Source organism: Grammomys surdaster, unplaced genomic scaffold, assembly GCF_004785775.1.
Source record: "Grammomys surdaster isolate TR1022 unplaced genomic scaffold, NIH_TR_1.0 343, whole genome shotgun sequence".
Classification (NCBI taxonomy): Eukaryota; Metazoa; Chordata; class Mammalia; order Rodentia; family Muridae; genus Grammomys; species Grammomys surdaster.
In genome coordinates, this window is record NW_021604762.1 from 911,273 (window position 1) to 935,498 (window position 24,226).

The window sequence follows — 24,226 nt, forward strand, 5'->3', positions numbered from 1 at the left end:
AAAGTTTGCCATTATTGGGATATTTAGTTTCACAGTTTCATTCAACAGCTAACTTCCCTCCTCAGCAAGCGAAACTGCATTCACTGTCTGAGTTGCTAAGAGATAACATAGATTCAAAAGGTGTAAGCCCCGTGCTCTGAAAGAATGAGTCTGTTATGAGACTAGACAAACAGTGGCTAACTCTTTCAGAAGGCCACGTTGCTCATGGCAACACCACAGACTGGGATCACCTGATGCTGCCCCATAGAGCGCTTAGGAAGGCAGGAGAACATCAGGACCTGCTCTCTCAGGCCTGGGACCTCTGCAGACTCACAGAGCCGGGGAGACAGATTCCAGGAGAGGCCCTGGGCCCTGGAGGGAATGCGGAGAGGAGATGGAAGAGCTGTGGAAAAGCAGGAAACAAAGAGCCTGGTGAGGGAGGGCCTGAGGGCTAGGAAGAAGCCTGCTAGGGGGATGGGGGAGTGAGGGGTGCAAAGTACCCCACCTCCCCAGGGAACTTTAAGGGCTCATCACTATGAATGCCCTTGAGTCTGACTCGGGCCTATTAAAAGTTACAGCATATCCTGGGTGCATAAGTTCTTCATGTGAGAGGCAGCAATAGCACCATGTGTGCCGGTCAGTGCCCACCCACAGACTGTAACCACCTTGCGTTGGCTCCTCATGTTGGCCATGTGTCCTTTGTTCACCTGACATCTCAAGTTTATTGTTTTGTGACAGAGTCTCAGGTAGCCCAGGCTGACCTCTATTCACTATCTAGCCAAGGCTGGCCCTCAACTCCCAATTCTCCTGCCTCTGTATCCCAAGGCCTGGGATTGCAGGTGTGCTCCACCACACCCAGCTCAGTACATATGTCTTTTTAAGGAATCGGCTTCATTGAGCTATATTGACCCACAATGAACCATGGATATCCAGAAGTATACAGTTTGATGAGTCTTGGCACCTGTGTACCCATGAGGCTATCGCTGCCATCAGGCAGTGAACAGGCTTGTCACTCACAGAGCTCTCTCAGGTCCATCACTGCTGAGGAAAACGATGCTTTATTCCTTTTCATTGCCATGTGCTATTCCACCACCCCTCATGATGGAGTATCTGGAACCTAATAGTATACCTGCATTTACAACAAACACCGGGGTAATGAAAGGAGCCCCAGTCCTGCCCGCACTGCCTCTCCTATCTTGTTGGGAGGGAGAGAGGGAGGGAGGGAGGAAGGGAGGGAAGGAGGGAGGGAGGGAGGGAGGGAGGGAGGGAGGGAAGGAGGGAGGGAGGGAAGGGGGGAAAGAAAATAATAGTGTCAAAATCTAAGTAAAGGCGGGAAAGAACGAGAGGATCAGAGAGTCGGGCGCTGGGCCTCAGGCAGAGGTGAAGGGCTCACCAAGCCTGGAAGGGAGAAAGCTGGGAGATAATTTAGGAATGTGACTCTTTTCAAAAATAAAACAGATTATTTTTAAAACAGGCACCGAGTAAGAATCAAACAGGCTCAGCTTGTAGTGAAAAGATTTGGTAAAAGGGGAAGGGGAGAAATCTCTGGTGAGAATGTTCAAATCCTAAATGCAAAGTCAGTGAGACCCTGTTCCTGTCCTGGGGGCATCAGGGTCTGCATCAGTGTAACCCCCAGGTCCCTGGCAGCTCCCTGATGAGAAAAAGCCCAAGCAGATTTCTAAAGACTGACTCAGAATGACTTTCATGGAGTTAGTATTCCTGGGGTCCAGCTGAGGGTCTCCATCCCAAGAAAATCTGAAAGCGACTTTTCTCCCTTCTCCCTAGGGACATGCCGGCACAGGCTCAGGCCCTGGTGAAGAGGATAAAAAGCACACCTGTGAGTGCAGACCCCCGAAAAGTCACTCTTCCCTTTAGCTGGGGAGTTGCGAGGCCTGAGGAACCCCTCCAAAGCCTCCTCACCTTGCCTTCGGCCTTCAGCTTCAAGGGAGTTCACGGAAGTGCTGCCTGCAGGCACCCTGGGCTGCCCCACCCTGCTTCACCCCCAGGGCAGGCTGCAGGAGGGCAAGGTGGAATGAGAAGTTGGCCAAGATCACAGGCCTGGGGCCTTTATTCCAGAGCTGGCTTCCCAGAGCCTCCTTATGTAAACACCAAGTTCTAAAAATAGGCTGCCCATTCCAGGCCTTCCCCCTCCTCCCTCCCCAACCCCTCAGAATCTCACTTGCACTTTTTCCTAATGCCTTGTTCTTGTGCTGTGGACTCCAGCTAGGAGACGGACTCCGTTTATGGTGGACTGTGAGTTGGGAGCCGCAGCTTCAGGGCCTTCCTGGACCTACCCCACCATGTAGACTCTGCTGGGTTCTCCCTCTGTGAACTCAGGCTCTAAAAGCCCTGCCCTTGTCTTCAAGTTCTATCTTTTGACATAGACGCCTTTGAACACCTTAGAGCACATTTGAGGAACATGAGAATCCATGAGGCCTTTCATGAGCTTGGGGGAATGTGGGACACACCAACTCTAGCCCCTTAAGAAGATTCTGGGGGGAGGTGGGGAGAAAGTAGCCTGTCTCTTATGTGTGAGCAGAAACCACACACACACACACTTCTTACGGGGCGCTCCCATCACCTCAGAGAAGCCTGGAGAAGACCCGACCTCATAGTTTGTGTGATACAGAAAAGATGACAGTATCTGAGAAGCTGACTGGGTAGCATGGCTAGTGTCACCAGCAATTGTCCCCAGATTTTAAACACAGGATCTGTCCCCTTAGACAATCGACCTACAGAAAGACTGGAAGCTGATCACCCTCCTCATTGGGAACAACGACCTGTGTCTTTACTGTGAGGATCCGGTAAGGCCCTGCAAGGCTCACTGAGGGCCCTAGAACAAAGTTGCTGGCCCCCATTGTCCTCACCTTGGGCTCTGACTCATCTCCTTCCCTTGTGAATGTCACACTAGCCTGGGCTCCAAATGCTTGATTCTATCCAGGCGGCCTCTGATTTACACAGAGCAGGTAACACTCAGCTTTGCTAAGTGGTTCCCCAACTCAGAAGAAAGGTCTAGAAGGACCCAGTCTTCAGATACTGAGGTAGTGGCCCCTTTGGGACATACAGATGGCACTTTCCAGTAGATGGCCAGTGATTCTGTCTTGTGCCTTGCTTGGAGTCTGCCCTCTCTTGGAGGGGGAGGTAATAGAATCTTCTAAATGGAGTCGGAAAAAGTAGAACCAAACTGAGCGTCCTGGCTGCCCTTCAGGACCATGATAATCTAAGCAACCAACCCCAGCCGGCTGGCCTGGGAGCTGACCCCATTCCTGGTGTGTCTCTATGGGGAAACATATCCAGACTTACAAGCATTTGGAACCTGTACCTTTTAGAATACATCTTGTTCTAAGCTGAGGACATCCTGTATTTTATTTTGCCAGGAAAAGGCAGCTGCCAGGACTCTGAAGAGGTGGTGGAATGTTTGACACTGTTGGGGATGGCAGGCAGCTCATAGCTCTGTGTCCATCTCAGAGAGTAACCATCAGGAGCCTGGCATGATTATCTTCCCCATGCAGGCTTGGCTCTTCTAGAATCTTCCCTCAGTCCTTTCCCTTACTGCCCAGAACTGGGAGTCTGGGGCGCACAAAGGACCTAACCCCTGGAACTTTCAATATTGCTGGGTCCTGGATTATAGGGGTCATTGGAAACCAGAAGATACCCAGAGCTGCCAGTAGATACAAGGTGTAGGGAAATACCAACACACCTGCCCCTCATGTAAACAATGTTATCTCTGCTCCTGTGGGTGTATATTTATGAAAAAGGACACCACCAAGTCCCTCAGGCCAAGTCTGAGGAATGTAAGAAGGTGGGCTCTTGGAAACAGCAGTCACCTAGTTCATCCTCCAATTCTTCCTCCCAGAGTAGAAAGCCAGAGAAAGCCTTCTTTTCCCTCTACAGGAGAACTACACAACCAAGGAGTATCTCAAGTACATCCAGGAAGCCCTGGACATCCTCTATGAGGAGGTAGGAATGGGTAGTGAGTAGTCTGCTCCTTGGTCCTGCAAACCACCCTGCTTTCCCACTATTGACATGTGTGGAGGGCCCTGCCTTGGGTACTTCTAGGCAAGTTGTATTTGATTTTCTGCAAAACAGCTTCTAACTGGCCAGGAAGCTGGACAGTGGCATAGCAGAGAGTTCCGGCTGGAGCCAGCTGGCGTGGGCTTGAAGGCAACCACTGGTTTTTATTAGTGCTGGGACTTCTCTGAGTCTCAGCTTTTCTGCTTAAGAGAGGCACTAGGAAGAGTCAGTGTAATCACACAGGCCCCTCCCTGGGCATCCATTTCTTCCGTGGTAATGATGGGGAGGGTGAGTTTAGATTGAAGACTGTCCTCAAACTCATGGCCCCCACCCCTCTGCCTCCTGCAGCTCCCCAGGGTTTTCATCAATGTGGTGGAAGTCATGGAGCTGGCTGGCTTACACCACGACCAAGGTGGGAAGTGTGCCATGCCGCTGGCAGTTCAGTAAGTGTGCAGGGCAAGTCTGCCTGGGCTGGGTAGGGTTTCATAGGCACACTTGAAGGGAAACAGTATGGGCTGGGCTAGAAGCCGGGGACTTAGACAGCACTTGGTAGGCATGAGAACCACATGCCTACCTACTCCCTTCCCTGGATGGCCGCTCCCTTTCCTATAAAACGAGACACACCAAATGAGCCAGAAGACTCCCCAGCATTTTTAACTCCAAAGTCCACACTGGCAACTCTTCAGAGGACAATGAACTCCAAGGACACCTTGAATTTCCCTAAAATCCTGGCTGTGCTACTGAGGAACAACTGGACCTGAACCCACAGTGTCTCTGGACCTCTGGGTACTTGCCTATAAAAATAAGAATAAACCCTCCCCAAGAGCGACATCATCAGGAAGTTCATGTATGGGACTAGAACAGGTTAGACAGATAGCCTTTATCCCATCCTCAAAAGCAGGGGTCAGAGGTTCTAACAGGCAGGAATTACTGTGGGACAGACAGAAGTTTGCTACCTTTGGGGGCCTCAGGAACTCTTTCTACAGCTATGACTGGGACGTCCTATCTGATGACAAATACAGGTCCTGTAAAGGTGGCTAAGGAATCAGGTTCTCAGGTGGAATGACCATGGTTAGCTAGGAAAGTCCCTCCAATTCCTTAGCTGCTGGTATCACATTTCACCTTATCAAGGGCATTTCAGGCCATACAATTGTCTTCACACTCTGGACATCAAAGAAACTCCCCAGTGCTCAGCACTGAGAAGCTTCAGGACTGTGGGGAGGAGTCCAGAGGCAGAAGCACCATAGAAGTCTTGTCAGAACTCCACCAGGGCCTTCCTTTACAATTGGGAAATGGGCATCACAGAGAAGGAGGGTCTACACAAGAGGAAAGAGACCTTGCTTCAGGGGCTAACCCTTCCAACTGGAAACAAGTATCTAGTGTCAGTCTATGAGAATAGGGGAATTTTGGTTCTAGGCTTCGCTTTTCAATCCGTGGTCTCTTTGGACTTTGACAAGACAGGTTTTTGACAAGACAGTTTTCTTGTAGGAAAAACTGCAGTTGCTTTAAACACTCTCAAAACCTCATAGCGATGCAGGAGCTGAAGAAACTAAACTGGAACCTCCAGGTGAGTCTGGTGCTTTCCTCCTCCCTGGTGCTCCTGATGGGAGCCCATGCTGTGCTCCCTGAGGACTCAGAACTTGTGTGTTCAACAGGGCTTGGCTGAGAGCAAGCAACTCCCTAAAAGGAGATCCTGTCTGTCTCTCAAAGTATTTACCTGTGGAAAGAGGGGATGGAGATCCCAAAGGGGCAGTTGGGAAAAACCCAGCCTTCAGAGTAGATGCCACACAGCAGGGCACTGCTAACCTCTAACCGCTCATAGAAGAAGGGTCACTGTACCTGGCTCCCACTGCCTTCCCCATCTCCCTTCTCCATAAACAGAAAACCTAGTTCTACTAATATTTATCTCCTCCACCCTCTGTCTACTCCCCAACACTCCTGCATATCAGTGTTACCACCGTTTGCTTTGGGACAAGCCCACCCAAAGCATAGTTGCAAGTTAATTCCTTTTAATGGGGCAAGTAATCTTCCTCTTAGAAGCTCCCTGTCCCCCGCTCCATGCCCTCTTCACCTCAGCAACCTTCCCAGAGCAAGTGAGGTCTGCACCAGACAAGCTACCTGTGCTTCTCCTGTCTTCCTCTTTTGTCTCCATTTCTCAGGTGAATCGTGAAGTCCCTACTGTGGGTATATTTAGTTTAATCCTTTAATATTCCATGTTTTGGCACTTGAGTTCAAAACCCATGGGCTCTCTACCTCTGTTGTCCTAAATGCTTAGGCATCTTTGGAGAACTGAGGAGAGAGTCCTCAGGTGAGCTAGCTTGAGGAGAGAGTCCTCCTCAAGTGAGCTAGCTCTCACTGATTACACCATGCAGTGAGGGCAGCCAGCCCTGTGGCCAATTCGACATCATCGGTGGCTTAAACCTAGCCACTTAGGATAAAACTAATAGAGCCTGAGAATGGAGAACCTCTCCAGCCAGGGACCCTTTGGCTGTAATCCTATTGGTCAGCATAGGGCGGTAAGATGCAATGGTTCGTTACAAGCAGGATGAATCCCTGAGTGGGCAGGCATGCTCTCTTTAAGTCCCTTTAGTCTATGGTGGGTCCGCTCCGGTCACAACCAGCCCACGGCAGCCAAAGCAGACCCTGTGTAACCTTGCCAGTTGGACTGAGTAGCCTCTTCATCCTCAGAGTGACCTCTCCGAGCTCTCCTACTGGCACCGGTACATGCAGCGTGAGGACTTCGCCGTCACTGTGCAGCCTTTCTTCCGGAATACTTTTATCCCGCTGAATGAGGTAAGCTGCAGCTTATGGATGTAGCACTCATCTTTAAATATCTTCCTCCAGCAAGCCTCCCAAAGGTAGAGCTTTTCTTTCTACCGTGTGTGTATGATTAGAACTTAGACATTCTTAGAAAGAAGGAATAGAATAGTGACCAAGTGCCACCCTCGTGCCCCCTCCCCCATGCCACCTTATCCCAGGATGGAAATCTTAATAAAATTATCATAGTGTCATTTTCAGGACAGGGTTGAACTAGGGAAGTTATAATTCGTGTTTGCTTAAAAAAAAATCTAAAACCCTGGAGATTTTTCCCACCAATGTCTGAAGCAGGTTGAAACAGGATCCAAAGGATAGGATGAAAGGGGACCTGCTGTGTCCCCTGCTGGGCAGGGAGGCTGACAGCTGAGTCCAGATGTTAACCTCCTTGTCTCTGGTCACAGCGTGGGGGCCTGGACCTCACTTTCTTCTCTGAAGATTGTTTCCACTTCTCAGACCGTGGGCATGCTGAGATGGCCATTGCTCTCTGGAACAACATGGTAAGAGGGAGTGCTCCTGAGGGAGTGTCCTCAGGCTATTGGCTCAGTCACACAAGAGGACAAACTGCTGCTATGACTCTTTTCTAAAACTCCTGGTGTATGTGTACCAGGGCACATGTTGGCTATCCTACCCTCTGCCTAGCCTCCACAGTGCTGGGGTTACATACACACAGCCATGCCTGGGTTTTATTTGTTTGTTTACATGGATTCTAGGAATTTGAACTCATGTCCTCGTGCTTAGTATGAGTTACCAGCAAGCTCTTCCCCCTCGGAGCCATCTGCTCAGGCCCTACCATAGATCTTTAGTATATCTGAGTGTGGGACTTACGTGGAGATCAGAGGACAAATTCGGGTATCAGTTCTCTCCTTCCACTGTGGGTTCCGGAGATCAAGTTCAGGCCATCAGACTTGGATGGCAAGTCACCATCTCACTACCCCACCCCTTGATGTAAAAATGTTTTAAGACATTAGATTTGGTTATTGTGTGTGCACATGCCACATATAGATGTGGAGGTTGGAACATCTTCTGTAGGAGTCAGTTCTCTTCAACCATGTGGTTTCTGGGCCCCAGACTCAGGCCACCAGGCGTGGCTGCAAGCTCTTGTACTTACTTACACACCCCGTGCATACATGCCTCTCTAAAGGGGGTGTGTACACAGACACACATTGCACACTTATCACAGCTTCCCAAGAATTATGAACAGAAGAATAGCTTTGCAATCAGACTGCATGAGACTGGACGAGAGTACCAGCTGTACAACCTTGGGTATGCTCACCTGCATCGACATCTGTGAAGAAATGATACACAACACAGAGACTCAGTACAAAAATCAGTTTAGACAAACGTCAGCCCCGTTACCCTTTCAGCATCCAGTCTCAACATCTCCCGCTAGTGATTCTATAGGCAGCATCCACACAGCCTGTTCTCTCCAGTGGAGACCTATTCCAGTCCTTTCCGCTTGAAGAGAGAGCCTTACGAAATGAACATGCAGCCCTGGGTGCACAGGGACAGCTGTCCTTGTGCCTTGCCTATCACCCCTGATCCCTACATCATCTGTCTTAGCAAATGAGGTGCTTTCATGGTCTTTGATCTAGGCACTATTACAACACCAACTTGGCCTACGTGTTTCCCTTGGCGACTGAACCATCGACATCTCTTTATTGCAGTTCCAGGCCAAGGGTGTGTGCCAATCACCGATGGGCAGGTATTCCCACGCCTGTTAGCAACCCCATGCTGCCTGATGCCTTCCTCAGCTGACCCTCAGCAATGACTTTCTTCTTAGCTCCATTGCCATCTCCTCCCTAGCTTCCAAAGTGGTATATAAGCCTACTGAGCTGCAGGCTCAGCTTCCCTCCCGTTGGTGTCATTTCTTGTCTTGTGCTCCCCCAAACATCTTAGGGGAATCCACACGCTGTCATGAGCCAGGAAAAGCAAAGTTCTTGCTCAGGACTCTCTTGGGACTCTCCTGGGTCTCCTGAGTCTCAATAGCCAGACAGATCCTCGGTCATGACCAGGCCCATTGGTCTCTGCTGTAAGGTTTTTGCCTTCTTTTCTGAAGCAGTCAGTCAGTGTTCTTTCCATTCACCCAGGTGAGAGAGTTTTTTCAATGAGGTCAGGAGTTTAGATGTAAAAACAAAAGCTAAAACACTGGGAACACAAGACAAATATGGTTTCCCAGCTATACCCCAAATTAAAAAAAAAAAAACTAAACTATAAAACAAAAAACCAAAACCACCCTTGTCTTATATAATTTAGGGGAATAATTACAGGGTCCCATGTTTCATCCCAAACCATCTCAGACACACGGCTCTAGTATCCTGCCAATGTTCCAATCATCTTCTTACTGGGATGCCACCTCTAGAGTCACAGCAAATAAATAATAGGCTGTTAGAGCTGGAACAGATCTGAGAGGTCACCAAGCAGAGCACTCTGTAACTAAGAACCAGAGACATGGGGCAGTTTGCCTAGCCTCTCACAGCCGATTAGTGGGACCACAGAAACAAGAGTCCATGTTTTCCATGGCTTCCTCTGGTGGCCCTGCCATAACACCAACCTGATAAGCAGCCAGTGAATTCATGTCTCATAATTAGAGCCCTATGACATAGTGTCTGCAGCTTCAGCTGATGTTCCCAGGGCACTCTATACTTTAAGTCGCTGTCACTGTATCTTGTGTGTCTCCTGGCTTCCTAACCCACAGTCCTTCCTCTAGAGACCTGTGCAAAGGTCAAGACAAGGAGCTGTTTCTCTCCTTCTGAGTCCTATTCTACCACTGCTACCCAATACACCTTATCTGCAAACCCTGCGACAATAGTAGCCACATCTCCTCCTTAGCATCCCTGCCTCCAGACTCATACCCCCTGTACAAAAGTTCTCAGCACTGGTTCATACAGAATCCTCTAGAGCCTTTAATGGCTGAGCCATCTCCCCAGACCATCCTCTAGTGACTTAAATATAATGAGTGTTTACAACCACTTTGGCAAGCTCTTGTGTATCTAATGATGCTGAGCCTGTGTATTTCCGAGACCCAACAATACTGTCCACTGTAGAGTCCACTACAAAGATGCATACTACAGTTTTCATGGCAGCATCATGCACATCACTAACTTCAACCTGGGAATTTCCCAAATGTCCATCAACAGACTGTTGTATATCCATAAGCCAGAGAATTTCTACACACCAAGAATGAGAAGCAAACCCCAAAAGCATATGCATACATGAGACATCTGCATGCACACACACATGCGCACTCAGCTACCTCAAAGGCAAGTAGCTAACTGTAAGGCATTAGAAGTCAGTGTTGTCTTTCATGATGGTTTCTCCTTAGGTGAATAGTTTGAAGGTACAGGAGGACACCTTCTGAGTATTGGTCATGCTCTGGTTCTGGTTTACCCTGCTGGTATGTTCTCTTTACCAAAACCATCAGCTGCTTATTTGCATGTATGCTTATTGCTTCTCTCTGTTAGCTTCAACAGAGAGGATTTTTAAAATATAGCAGTGAGCTTGGCATCTGGCTTGAGAGTGCAAACTGTTCTTACAGAGATCCCAAGTTCAGTTCCCAGCTATGTCAGACAGTTAGGTTTCTATTGCTGCTATAAAACACCATATCCAAGAGCAACTTGGAGAGAAAATGGTTTCCTTTCAGCTTACAGTACATCAGTGAAGGAAGTCAGAGCATGAACCCAAGCAGGAACCTAGAGTCAGCAACTGAAGCAGAGGCCATAGCGGATTGCTGCTTACTGGCTTGCTCAGCCTGCTTTCTTATAGCATCCAGGACCACTTGCCCAAGAGGGACACTGCCCACAGTGGGCCAGGTCCTCCCACATCAATCACTAAGAAAATGCCCCATAGGCTTACCTACAGTCCAATCTCATGGAGGCATTTTCTCAATCGTGATAACTCAGATAACTATAGCATGCATCAAGTTGACAAAAACCTATCCAGTACACGCAGTTTACAATTGCCTGTAACTTCTGGGGAGTTTGATGCCCTTTTCTGGCCTCTGGGGACAACTGTTTTCATATGCATACATGTGCACACAGACATACATCATTCATATATATGCATATATAATTGATAAATAGATAAAATTTATCTGGAGTAGGTATTAGACTTGGTGTTCTTCTCTTTCTTTCGAGACAGGACCCTACTATATACCCTGACTGGCCATATAAACCAAGCTGGTCTAGAACTGATAGAAATATGCCTGGCTGCTGGGATTAAAGTCATGTACCATTATAAATGGTCTAGACTTATCACTTTTTAAAGGAACCCCCAAGATAGTTTTAACAGACAGGGTTTATGAACCGCATCTTAGATCTGTTTTCCACAGAGCTGTATGAAAGAGAACCTGACCAAATCATCCCTTGCCTTCAGTCCTCCAAGGTTCCCACCTTCCACTTTCCAAAGAAAGGAGACAGATTAGACTCTGTTACAGGGCTTTTGGGACTTGACCCCAGTTCCTTTCTCTGGCTACTATGCTAGGCAGCCCCTGCCTCTACTTTGCAGTTTGGTGATCCCTGCACCACGCATGCACCACCCTCCTTTTACTTTGGGTTCTTACCTCCTTGCCTCATCTAAACACTCAAGAGGTCAACGATCACTGGCATTTTACCTTCCCAGCATAGACCAGTGGCTTTCTGCTCCATGGCACCCTAAGATTGGCTGCATCACTGGTACCCCACAGTGCCTGTGTTAAGAAAGGTTGGTTCTAGAAAAACAACTTCACTCCCTGAGGTGCTTCAAGCCTTTTCCCTTCTTACCATTCCAGTCCTGCTGACCATCCACTCATCAAACAATTCTCTGACACTACTAGGTAGTAGGTACTGTTCCAGGTGCCCAAAACTGAACAACAGAATACCCCTGCTCTCATGGAGTGTAAACAGTATGACCAAGAAGAGACAGATGATAGACAAGTTAGACAAGTCAACACAAGGTCATATATAACCGACTATATTGGGCTCTACAAGCTGTAAAGCAGGGAGGTGAGGTGTAAGGCAGTGGTGAGGAGGATGGCAACTCACATGGATGGCATGTGAGTTGAATGCCAAGAGGTTGCCAGCCAGGCAAAGGTCTGGGCCACAGTGTTCCAGGGAGAAGAAATAAGACCCATGTGGCATAGAGTCAGGAATGAGCTTGAAGCTTCTGAGAAACATACAGGCCCGTGTGATACTCTAAAGTTAGGGACCAAGGTCAGAAAGAAAGGCAAGGGCCACCTTCTCAGCTGTTTTAAACAAGGGGCTGATGTGTTCCCATTGGTCGTCTAGCTACTGTGCAGACATAGGCTGGAATCAGAGGTACAAGAGATGAGATCGCATGAGTGGAATGTGGCTGGGACCAGGGTGACAGCCCTGGAGGAGAGCTGTGGTCACTTAAGATGTACTTAAAACTGGCTGAGGGAAGTGACTAGGGAGGGACTCCTGGCTTTGGGGTCTAAGACACCAAAGATAGTCAGATAGCAAAAGAGACTTCTTCTTGGAAGTTGCATTCTGTGTCAGACATGGGAAGTAGGGGCTGCCTCCTAGATGTCCACACAGAGGCATGGGGTCTGCTTCGTGCAAGAGCCTGGAACTCAAATGGGAAAGTCTGAGTCAGACTTGACAACCACAATCAAAAAGTGACATTAGTATACCAGTGTAGTATCCCAAACCACAGAATTAACTGAGTGTCCTAGGTGAGGAGCAGGTAGTGGAGAGCATAGGGCCAAGTACCAAGGGGCAGGTTAGGGAGAGACTGGCCGTGAATATAATCCAGCTGACTGCAAAAGAAGTCACAAAGACAACAGCCAAGGAGGTGGAGGGAAATCGGGGCAGGTGAAGGATGGGGAGGATGCACTCTGATGGAACCAACAGGAAGAGGACATGACAGGTTTATTGAACCTAGTCCTTGGATCATCCCTGGGAAACAGCCAACCTGACCTCTAACCTCCATTCTGTCCCTAGTGGTTCTGTTCGCTAGAGCGCAGTTGTGTTTCCTTTGCTCTAAGAAAGAAGAAACAGATCTCCATCTAGAACCCATGCCAGTTCATACATGTTTCCATGTCAACGTTTCTCGGAAAGCCCTAAGATGCGTGTCCTAAAAATCTTACCGCAGTTAACACCAGCCATCCAGCTGCCCTGGAGAAGGCACCCCTCCCAAGCTCAGAGCCATTCACCTCCTCTGAGTTCCTAAGAAATGGGTGTAGAGGGCATTCAGACAGCAGACAGTGAGATCATGGCCCAGGTCTGTCACTGGCACAGGGAAAGTGTTTACCTTCTGCATCATGAGGGCTTGGAGGCCAGGGATAGACCAGAAGCAGGCTCTACAGGGGATGAATGTCAGACGAGTTCAAAGTGCCAGATCTCTTCTTCCCCTTGGGGCACAAGTTCGACTACCTAAAGTTGCTGGGGTGGGGGTACAGCAGCCTCCTGCTTCTCAGTCTGCTGGGGAAGCATTTAGCAGCACCCCACCAAACCACAGCTGCTCCCTGGGATATTTCTAGTAAATGTTTTCATCTGCTTGACAACCCAGAGAGCAACTCCAGTAAGATTCCAGTTTCTTCAGGGTTGACAAGCCAAGTGTAGTAAGAATGTCATGGTAACCAATATGCTTTCAAAGTACTCCTGAAACTGACTAGCTGCACACACTGGGACAAGTTGGTAAATATGATCATCATTTTAAAACATTGAAGATATAGCGTCTGCAGTCACAGCCACTCACAAGTGGAGAGGGAGTGGGCATTCTGGTCTCAGCCCTTCAAGAGATTCAATATAGGCTGATTGTTTTTTTTTTTTTCCCCGGGGCCTTGATATCCTTTTGGATATGTTTAGAGGCATCAACTCAGGGGTTCTGCCCTGTTCAGACAGATGTTTCTCCCCATGAGTCAAAAGACAGCTTCAGCTCTGGCCAGAGCTGTGTGGTGGATCTTAACAGGTTGGTGGTCAAAATGCACCCTTCCAAAAGAGTATCCCGTGTAAGCCAACTCCCAACTTTTCTAAACAATCAAGGCATCCTTTTTCTCTTTTCCAGCTGGAACCTGTGGGCTGGAAGACAACCTCCAATAACTTCACATACAACCGAACCAAACTCAAGTGTCCCTCACCGGTGAGTGAACATGAATACCCTGTCTGTCCTAAGTTGACTGGATGGGGGGCAGGACTTAATTGTACTGCCACTCACTGCATCATAACTGTCCTTTCTGATGGACACAAAATAGGGGAGGGAGGAGCCAACAACTCCAATGACAGAGAGCAGTCACGCTGGAAGGTAGTCTGGAGAATACTAGCTAGATGCCTGCTGAAACTACTGGTTACTTCAGAAGAATCTGAGCATACTGTCGTGCCTAACCCTACACTCGTGCTCAGGGACGGGAGCTGATAATGAAGACACCATCTGTTCCCAGAGTCCATGCCCCTGTCATTTTCCCCCTGGACCACTGACCAGATACCCATCCAGCTCTCGTCTTCTGCTTCCTCCTCATCCTCCACTTGCCTCTAGACAATGAATGACTGTCCTGGCAAATTACTTCAGTATTGTCAAGGATGCTGGGATCCTTATCTGATCACCACTGCCTAAGGGGGACACCTGCCTCCTGCTACTACTACATACCCTAGGCAAATGGACCCACTTACCAGATGAATCCCACTAAATGCTTGTGATTTGCTTTTGTTTACTGCTGGCTTTGACCCCATTGGTCCTTATTCCCTGGGCCCCTCCCCCATCTTGTCATCTTCTGCTGTTCCTGCTTCCAGACACACCCCTCTGTTGAGCTCTTCCTTACCTTTGCACCCATCTCCTTTTTCAACATGGTCAGTCCTGTGCCTTCCTCCTGGGCACTGAGAGGATATCCTACCTCAGACCTCAGGTGCTCATCCGAGCTCCCCAGGGCCATGCAGTGATGCTCAGTGTTTGTTTACTGAGAACAGTAGGACCCAAGAAGGCAGGTTCCGATGCACCACAAGGGTTCTCCAACAGTAGCTTACCAGCTCCCCGCCTTTCAAAATCATATCTGAAAGGAAATGCTGGCAAGGAACCAACAGGAGGTTATAGCTGGGTGTTGACCACTAGACAGACCCACTCTTATTCAGAAGGTTCAGGCACTGGGAGAAGAAAGGAGCGTTCCATGAGGACACACTAGGAAGATGCGTGAGGTCATTGCACTCTTGTAGAGATGGGACGTGGGCAGATGGATGGGTGAATATGGCCCTTAATATCTGACCCTCCCACTCCCCCCCCCACCCAGGAAAGCCCTTTCCTCTATACTCTCCGGAATAGTGAGCTTCTTCCAGTGAAGGCTGAAGAACCCTCCAATGCACTCTACTGGGCAGTGCCAGTGGCAGCAATAGGTGGCCTGGCAGTTGGCATCGTTGGAATGATGTTGTGGAGAACTGTGAAACCCATCAAACTTCAGGAAGAGGAGGAGACTCTTCAAAATACAAGTGTGGGCCCTGCGTTGATACAGAATGCTGTACAAGAGGAGAGGCTCTGAGATGAGTCCTTGCTTGGTACTAGGCAGTAATTACATAATCTCAGGGATGGGAACTGCCTACCTTTCTCTCCTGTGAATTCATCATCTCTTTTTGGAAAGATAAACAAGAAAGAGGGGCCACACTCAGTGTCCATGATCTTCTGGGCTTATGATGAAACACTATGTGGAGTTACCTGCAGACTATCTGTTGTTGTTAGCCCATTTGAAACAAAAGTGGGTCACATCTTTAAACTTGGGTTCCATTCTCAGGGCATCTCAACCACATATATACAAATGCTACATACATATATACAACTACTCAAAGAATGCAGAATCCAAAACATTCAGCTCCAGTACACTGGATGAGAGACTCGGAATCTGTATGTACTGGAAGTGTTCTATGTCCTTTTAGACAAACAGTCTAGTTAGGACTGTAGGGGTGAATTGTTAAGCTGCTCTGAGTTCCTCTTGGGTGGAAGTATGTCTCCACACCTGCCCAAGAGCTCTGGATTCACGAATGAAAGACATGCACCTACAACCTTTATATTTAATAAGCCTTAACTTGCTCAATGGCTGGGCCATTCCTGACCTCCCCTTGGCTAGCACACACTTCCGTCTGGGATTCCTGAGTTAACACTTTCTGAATCTATATTTTATCTTTGCTACCCAGACCCAATTGGGGAAGTGGCCCCTGGGGTCGCTTCCCTGACTCTTACATGTCAGCAGGCTCTTAAGTCTGATCTTTCTGCTACCCCATCATGGCAACTCTGCCCCTTCTCTCCTCTGTATTTCCTGCCTGGGAATCCTAAAATTCCTCCTCTGTCCCCCCCACTTCCACCCCCCTGCCCAACCATTTGCTGTTGGCTCTTTATTGATCAATCAAAAGCCAATTAAGGACAGGGACCCTCAGCGTCTGAACACGGATTGTGATTTTGAGAGCTGAATTAAGACAAACCAATCCCCAACACAGGACTATGCCCAAAGCCACATCATGAACAAAGCCAGTAATTTCCAGGGAAGCTACACTGTTGTACACCTCATAGAGGGTTTTAAATTCATAAAGGAAAGATTAAGGTGGGTTAAACCTAGTCAAAAGTCCATCCTCATAGAAGCAGGAGGAGGGGGAATGGGATCTGGGGTTCCTAGGCAGGAGGCGGGGGGGGGAGGGGAATGGGGCAAGGAGAGAACCTCTGAAATGTAAATAAAATACCCAATTAAAAAAAAAAAAACCTTCATCAAGGCTTTTGGAATGCCAGCTGAGCTCTGAAAGATGGAGAGATGTTCTTGTCAAGAGGCCCAGGGCGAATAGAGCCATTAAGACTGGTAATTCCATGTAGGTAGAGGAAGGAATGGACCTGATCTGTAGCAGACGTGGTTATGAGGACGGAAGAGCCAGCTGCTTGCTTGAGGGACCACCATGGAAAAGGCAAGGGGTTAACAGGGATCTGTGGTTATGATGGTGACAGTATCGGGCTGCCTGTGGGGACTGTAAGTGATAATGGAAAAAAGATTCAAAGGAAAATGTTCTAAAGAGGGTTGAGATCTTGGGCTGTCGCTCAACAGTGTAGTGCTCGCCCAGCACAAATGAAGCCCTGGCTTGAATCCCCTGCACATATAAGCCAGAAGCAATGGCACACACCTATAGGAAATGACAGCCGGGGGATCAGAATTTCAAGTTCATCCTTGGCTAAGTTAGTGATTTCAAGACAAGCCTGGGCTACATTAGACCTTGAAGAGAGATATGGTGTGAGAGAGAGGAGGAGGAGGAAAGACGAAAAGGAAATTGAGATAATTCTAGCACCAGCTTCAGGCCACGAAGGCACCCTTGTATGTAATAACGAAACCCACCCCTTCCTGTCATCACCTGCTTTGTACAGAGAAAGAGTAAGGTCAAGGGAAGAAAGAATTGGCTCAGTTATGTTTTCCTTACACGGTGAAACATTAACCCACCATACAGTAACAACCTCCAAAAGAGAATGGCCACCAAGTCCCACCATGAACTGAACCCAACTACAAACGAATAGTCTATAAAATCTAGAAAGTAGGACATGACTGCTATCATGACAGCTCTATCGTTCTCCTGGGAAGAACTCACCCGATTACACCTGATCTGTGATTTGTGGGAAAACTGCTAATTAAGGCGAAGTCTACCATTGGCCAGATAGCCTTCTGGGGCTTACCACACAATGGGGGACTCCTTCTTTAGAGTTTTTTTTTCCTCTGACCTTGTCTGGGGAATTCTAAGCCTCACACTGGCCTCTATCTGAGGAATGTCAGTTATTTTATAGGATCAATTTCTTTCTCTTGACAAAACCTGTTCAGCAAGCACCTGAGATTCCTGAACTGCTTCCCCATGCTAACGAGGCATTTTAGTACCCTGAGCCCCCATCCAGTGACCTTTAACCTTCCTGGGTGTCCCTACCTCCAGTCCCCCAAAACTTTATAGGCCTTCAATCACCCTAAGTAAAGTTGATCTGCTTACTGACAAATGGTCCAGTGTGGTCGTTCACCCTATGCATTCACAAGGCTTCCACACAACCCCCATTCGAAGTCTCTGCTCCACCACCCCCGTGGACTGTATCGGCTGATGGTCCACAAATTCAAGGAGATTTTAAAAATTAATCACTGTGATTTTAAAAATTAATTTCAGAGTAAGATTTGTAGCTAATCCTTTCGTAAGCAAAACTAAACAATTCCAGTAAGTGAGAATCAGATAAATCATATGTAACATGTCTTTGTGTGGACTGTACACCAGGACTGTTAGCAGTCAACCTGAGCTTGACAAGAGCCTGACATTATGAAATTATGTTGACTTGTAGATTTCTATTTTTAAAAATTGAAAAAAAAACCCGACTCAAACCAAAAACCAACCAAACACAAACAAACAAACAATCCAGCATGTAGGAGGCAAAGACAAGCAGATCTCTGAGTTTTAAGGCCATCCTGATCTACAAAGAGTTCCAGGATAGCCAGGGCTACACAGAGAAATCCTATCTTGCAAAAAACAAAACAAATATTTTTAAGAAGGGTCTGGAAAGATGACTCAGCAATTAAGAGCACTGACTGTTCTTCCAGAGGATCTGGGTTCAATTCCCAGCACCCACATGGCAGCTCACGACCATCTATATCTTCAGTTCCAGGGTCTCTGACACCTTCTTCAGACCAGGCATGTGCAGACATATACACCCATATACATTTAAAAATAATAACAATAAGCCAGGCATGGTAGCACATGCCTTTAATCCCAGTACTTGGGAGGCAGAAGCAGGCAGATTTCTAAATTCAAGGCCAACCTGATCTATAAAACAGATTCTAGGACAGCCAGGGCTACACAGAGAGACCTTGTCTCTAAATATATACATATACATATACATATATATCCAAACATAACCTCATAACCTTATGGTGATTTTGGTGCCACAGAACACAGTTTTCTGCTAGCATTGATCGGTTTTGTAACTGTTGGCAAGAGCGCTGCAGCTTGTCAGCTCAGCAAAAAGACTTACCTCATCTCCGTGCTCTCTAAGCAATGTCCCGAAGATGCAATCCTAGACGTTTGTTTCACTGTTCTGGTCCCAGGCTCTGCCTTTTGCCCAGGGCCTCTCATCCTCTTGGAAAGGAAGACCTGGAGTCCACTCCTTAGAACCCTGTCTACTTCCAGCAACAAAGATGCTTCTGGAGCCACAGGATTCAAGGGACAGACAAGAAGAAACAGAAGCATCCCCTAAATGAATTCCCCACAGGCGGTGCTTTAATCATTTTGGATTTTATTCCTGTTAATTCAGATCTCAAGCATGGTCAGGCTCTGTAACTGAACAGCTGCACTTCTTGGTAGTTGGGGGTTAGATGAGATGGAGAGGGGATTCTAACCCTCTGCTATAAGGAATGAGCCTGATTTTTCAACTATAATAGAGAGCAAGAAGCCCCACAAAGGCTGTTTGGGGAGGGTTAATTGAGAAGCTGCATGTTCAACCAAGAAGGTGGTGCTTTGAACCTACTCCCAGGTCACACAGCTGCAAAGCTGATCATGCCATTTAGGACCAGAGTGACAGGCCATCACCACACCTCTGTGCCCTTTATATAGTCGGGACAAATTGACACTGGGGTTAACCTTCTAGAGAGGAAGGTGCCCAGCCTGGGGCAGAGTGCAGAAGGCAAGCCTGCAGGGCAGCTAGGGTTGTCCCCGCTTGCTGGGCAAATAGCTCAGAGCACATCTCTGGGGACTGGTGAGGCTCATTGATAACTTGTGTATGGAGACTTAGCTTTGACCTTTCTTCTTGGTTCTATTTTTGTTGTTTTACACAGCAGGGCACAGGCGCAAGACCGGGCCCTCTATGGAACTGAAATCCCCTTGACACACAAAGAAACTTAAGCAATTTCCTAAAGTGTCCAAAAAGGGCAGCCTACTACTTCTAGAAGGCATTGTGGGTGCTGTGAAACCAATCCTGTGGGCATCCTTACCATGACTGAGACCTGGTGTGGCTGCTGTGGGTGTATAGGGCAGCGTGAGGGGAGGCACAGGGTACCGCTTGGTACACAAGGCTCCCGGGAGTTAGCTATTACTAGTACTATTCATGGGAAGCACTTCAGTTTCTTGTTTTATTAATATTTTATGATTGCCTTTATTGCTCTGCTAACATTCATTGATTCGGTGCTGCTGTCCTGCTCCAGTTGATACTGATGCTGTTGCCATAACAAAAATACCTGGACTAGTCCCACCCTCAGACAGCCACAGGCCTGCGATCAAAGGGATGGGAATCCAGTCTTGGGATCCTAACTTTTCCACTATGTACCACGCAGCAAAGACTCCTAACACATGTACCTCAATGTAAACGCTATATCTATGTGTATTATCTTATGTGACAGAATGGTCACAAAAATAGGATTGGAGCTGGCAAGATGGCTCAGTGGGTAAAGATGCTTGTTACCAAGGCTGTGGACCTGAGTTCAGTCCCAGGATCACTAGGAGAGAACTGACTCCTACAAGTTGCCATCTGACCCCTGTACATGTTCCATGTTCCATGTGCACCCACCATACATACACCCACAAGAATCCCATACACATAAATATACAGACATATTTACAGATATAATTTTAAAGGGAAAATAGAATTTATAGTTATTTTTTTTAAATGTTTATTTATTTATTTTTATTTATTATATGTAAGTACACTGTAGCTGTCTTCAGACACACATCCATATGAGGGCATCAGATCTCATTGCAGATGGTTGTGAGCCACCATGTGGTTGCTGGGATTTGAACTCATGACCTCTAGGAGAGCAGTCAGTGCTCTTAACCACTGAGCCATCTCACCAGCCCCGAATTTATAGTTATAATGATCATATAATAATTACAATTAAAGTTACAGATGAAATAAGCATTTGGCTCTTGCCAAAATAGTACTCTTGTGGTGGAAAGAGCATTTTGATGGAATAGATTTCACTATGTTTTACAAGCACCTAACCTTTCTAAATTTGATTTTAAAGATTATCGCAGCTGAAAAGATTCCTTACAACAATGGGCAGCCACAAGTGTCCCTTGTCAGTTAGCAGAATTACGATTCTCATGCAATTCTCCAGAGACTTTGGTTAAAGTGCCTCTGTGAATTATTCAGCCAAGGGCCGTATATTTGCAGAAACAAAACAAAACTACTTGCCACTGAGCTGCATGACTAAGCAGGTTTTGTTTCCTCTAAGCTTTTGAGAGTCTCTGATGCACAGACAGGCTTTGAACTCATTCTGCTTTTATGATCCTCCTGACTCAGCCTCCCAAATAGCTGGAATTACAGGCCTGCGGTACCAGGCTCAACTGTAGAACAGTCTCTGAACATTTCCTTCTAAGTCGTTTGAATGTGCACAGATGGCATTAGTGACAGCAGTATTTCCAAACACCTGCCCCAACTTTTCTTTTTAAAAATCCACTTCTAGGAGCTGAGGAGGCTCAGTAGATGAAGCACTGGCGGTGAAGAGCATGAGGACCAGGGTTCGAATCTCCAGAAACCATGTAAAAACCATCACACATATCTATCATCCTAGCATACCTATGTCAAGATAGGAGCCAGAAACAGGAGTTTTGGAAGCTCATGGGCCAGCTAGACTCTTAACCAAGAGTGAACAGAAGAGAACCTGCCTATAATAAGGAAAAATAAGATCTGTTGATGCCCAAGGATGTTCTGACCCCAACATATGCACCATGGCAGGCATGTGCCCACACATGCATATTAAATACACATGAACACGCACACACAAGTCACTGTCAGGGCTGGGCTCATAACTCAGGTGGCAGATGGAGTGGCTGTCTAGCATTCATGAAGCCCTGGATTTGATCCTTGGCACTTCATACAACTGGGAGTGACGGCACATACTTGTAATCTAGCGTTTGAGAAGTGGAGGCAGCAAGGTCCAGAGTGAATATGTGAGAACAAAACCTCTAAATAAATAAAAATAAACAGACATCTTTTATCCCCCAAGACAAGTTTCTCCATGTAGCCCTAGCTGTCCTGAAGCTCCCTCTGTAGACCAGGCTAGTCCTGAACTCACAGAGATCTGCCTGCCTCTGCTTCTCAAGTGCTGGGGATGGGGGTGGCTAAAAGCCATGGTTGGGGCCACCGAGCAGGAAGTGAACTGCAACAGGCTCTAGCAACTTCCAGCGACAAAAGCTTCAGGAGAGAATTTCTCTTCCCCAAAGTGTTACAGCTCTAAAAGACAGATGTTCTCAGATGGTCTTTGGTGAAATAACTCATGTGTTTTATTCCTTGTGGACAGGGTCTGATACACATTTTGGGGTGGGGTGGGGGTCTAAGAGCAGATGCTTTCTATTGACTTGGTCTGAGATGTTAGGGATGCCTCATATGCATGTGGAAAAGGGTTTTAGGTGTTGTCCCCACCAGACTGATTGTCACAACCCTCTCCATGGGGTGCTGTAGTCATGTGTTCCAGGACAGGAATCTGGCCAGGAGTAAATGAAATGCCTGCTGTTCTCAGATATGGGAGTACCGGGTTTTTGAATCACTCACCATTAGCAAGTTTTCGGTCTGGTGGCACAGTCCACTGCCCCACAATATACGAGGAAGGCAAAATTCTTCCCAACCTTATGAAAAAGACACGTAAGCAGTCAAGTTGTTATTGTTTCTCATATCCTACTGGATCCTCCCACATACTCTAAACTACTAGGGTTAGCTTCTGCACGGAGATGTGCTGTATCCTGGGAAGCACTGTACAAATGTGCCACAAGATTGCTTCATCCCACCATTCTACACCTGCAACCCCCTGAGTTTCCAATGAAAGAGAATGAAGTCAGAGCTTGTCTCCAAAGCCCCGGTTCACTGGACATGATGGTGAGGACATCTTAAGAGCATTCTCTGCCCAGAATGGCAGTCATAAGCAGGGGGGAATATCTGGGCTGGTTGGGGAAGCTGACATGCCATCAAGTGAAGTCGATGCTGTGATAAAGGCCCATACGAGGAGCCTTGTGAGAGGAGGAAGGAGAAACCAGTGGGAAGGAGAAAGAGCAACTGGAGCATCTCTGCCTCTACCTGAACTTATGGATAAACCATGAACATGTTTGTTCCTGTTTGGGGAACATCGTGATGTTCAGAGCTTACCAGGAGTGAAAAGCATTTCTGCTAAGCACAAAGGATATGGACTCTCCCCACTAACTTTGCACAATGTTATTTTCTCTGTAAGATTTATTTTTTTTATGTATTTTACTCATTTTACATGAGTATTTTGCCTACATGCATGTATGTGTACCATGTACATGTTTGGTGCCTATATACCTATGGGAAAAGACATAAGTTACCCTGGAACTGGAGTTACAGGTTGTTGTAGCTGCCATGTGGGAGCTGGGAACCAAATCCAGGTCTTCTACAAGAAAGGCAAAGTGTTCTTATCTGCCGAGCCATCTCTCCAGCCCCATTACACAGCATGTTCTTTCTTTCTTGTTTTTTTTTAAATCAGATGATCTTTTATTGAAATATTTTCTTTTTTTAAGATTTATTTATTTATTATATATGAATACACTGTAGCTGTCTTCAGACACACCAGAAGAGGGCATCAGATCTCATTACAGATGTGGTTGCTGGGATTTGAACTCAGGACCTCTGGAAGTGCAGTCAGTGCTCTTGACCACTGAGCCATCTCTCCAGCCCCCCTGAAATATTTTCTTGTTGATTCTTAACTAGCTGGGTACTCCACTGCAACACTGTTGACATCATCTATGATGTCATGAGGGTGGCAGCCATCCACATTGCAGCCCACAGACTGTCCAGTACCCAGAATCTTCTTGGTAGTTCCAGAAAGTTCTCTGGCCAAAGACCAGTGTCTCATCTGCCTGGCAATGTTGACAATCTTATCAAAGTGATGTTTCCACTGTGTTTAATGTTTTTCTGCTTCTTCCTGTCTCTTGGAGGCTCCTTGAGGGCTTTGCTGATCAGGGCAGAGGCAAGGAACACCACCTCAGTCTGGGCCTGTCTGTTCTGGATGGTCAGTTTCACTGTAACTCTCAGACTTTCCAGTCAGCAGTAGCCTTGGCAATGTTATCACCAACTTTTTTTGGAGACAGAGCCAGAGGACTGATCTTAGGGGCCAAGGCAGATGTGGTGCCGACCTCGCCTCCAGTGCACCTCATGTACATGACTTTAATCTTGTTGGGGTCAAACTTGGGCAGCATGGTGGAGGCAGCTGGTGTCAGAAGAACCCGGATTCAGGAAGACCAAAGAAAGTTGTACCATACACAGCTTGTTCTTAAGAGACAGTAATGTGGTGAGACAGGGTCTCTTACTATGTTTTCCTCCCTAAGATTTGGGTCTGAGACTATGAAAAAGCTTGAGGAGCTAACCTCCATCCAGGAGGCATTTGACTGTTATCCTCTCAGCAGCAGAGAGGGTTCTTCAAAGCAGGGGTGTAGCATGGAGAGCTATCTGCCACGGTTATGTTCAAATATCATCAAAGTTCCCTTGTCATCAGATTCCCTGG

General features: G+C 47.3%; 1 protein-coding gene and 1 pseudogene across 1 annotated transcript in view; one reads left to right on the forward strand and one right to left on the reverse strand.

The window, feature by feature from the left end:
• Window positions 1-15,271, forward strand: part of Plb1 (phospholipase B1) — a 102,966-nt gene extending 87,695 nt beyond the window's left edge. The window contains exons 46-54 of the mRNA XM_028778987.1: window positions 1,765-1,816; window positions 2,703-2,783; window positions 3,874-3,939; window positions 4,342-4,436; window positions 5,482-5,560; window positions 6,682-6,786; window positions 7,212-7,307; window positions 13,813-13,887; window positions 15,026-15,271. Of these exons, the coding sequence (XP_028634820.1) occupies window positions 1,765-1,816; window positions 2,703-2,783; window positions 3,874-3,939; window positions 4,342-4,436; window positions 5,482-5,560; window positions 6,682-6,786; window positions 7,212-7,307; window positions 13,813-13,887; window positions 15,026-15,271 (895 nt within the window). The remainder of the gene's footprint in view (window positions 1-1,764; window positions 1,817-2,702; window positions 2,784-3,873; window positions 3,940-4,341; window positions 4,437-5,481; window positions 5,561-6,681; window positions 6,787-7,211; window positions 7,308-13,812; window positions 13,888-15,025) is intronic.
• Window positions 15,272-23,425: 8,154 nt separating this feature from the next.
• LOC114630724 lies at window positions 23,426-23,969 on the reverse strand (annotated as a pseudogene).
• Window positions 23,970-24,226: the final 257 nt, after the last annotated feature.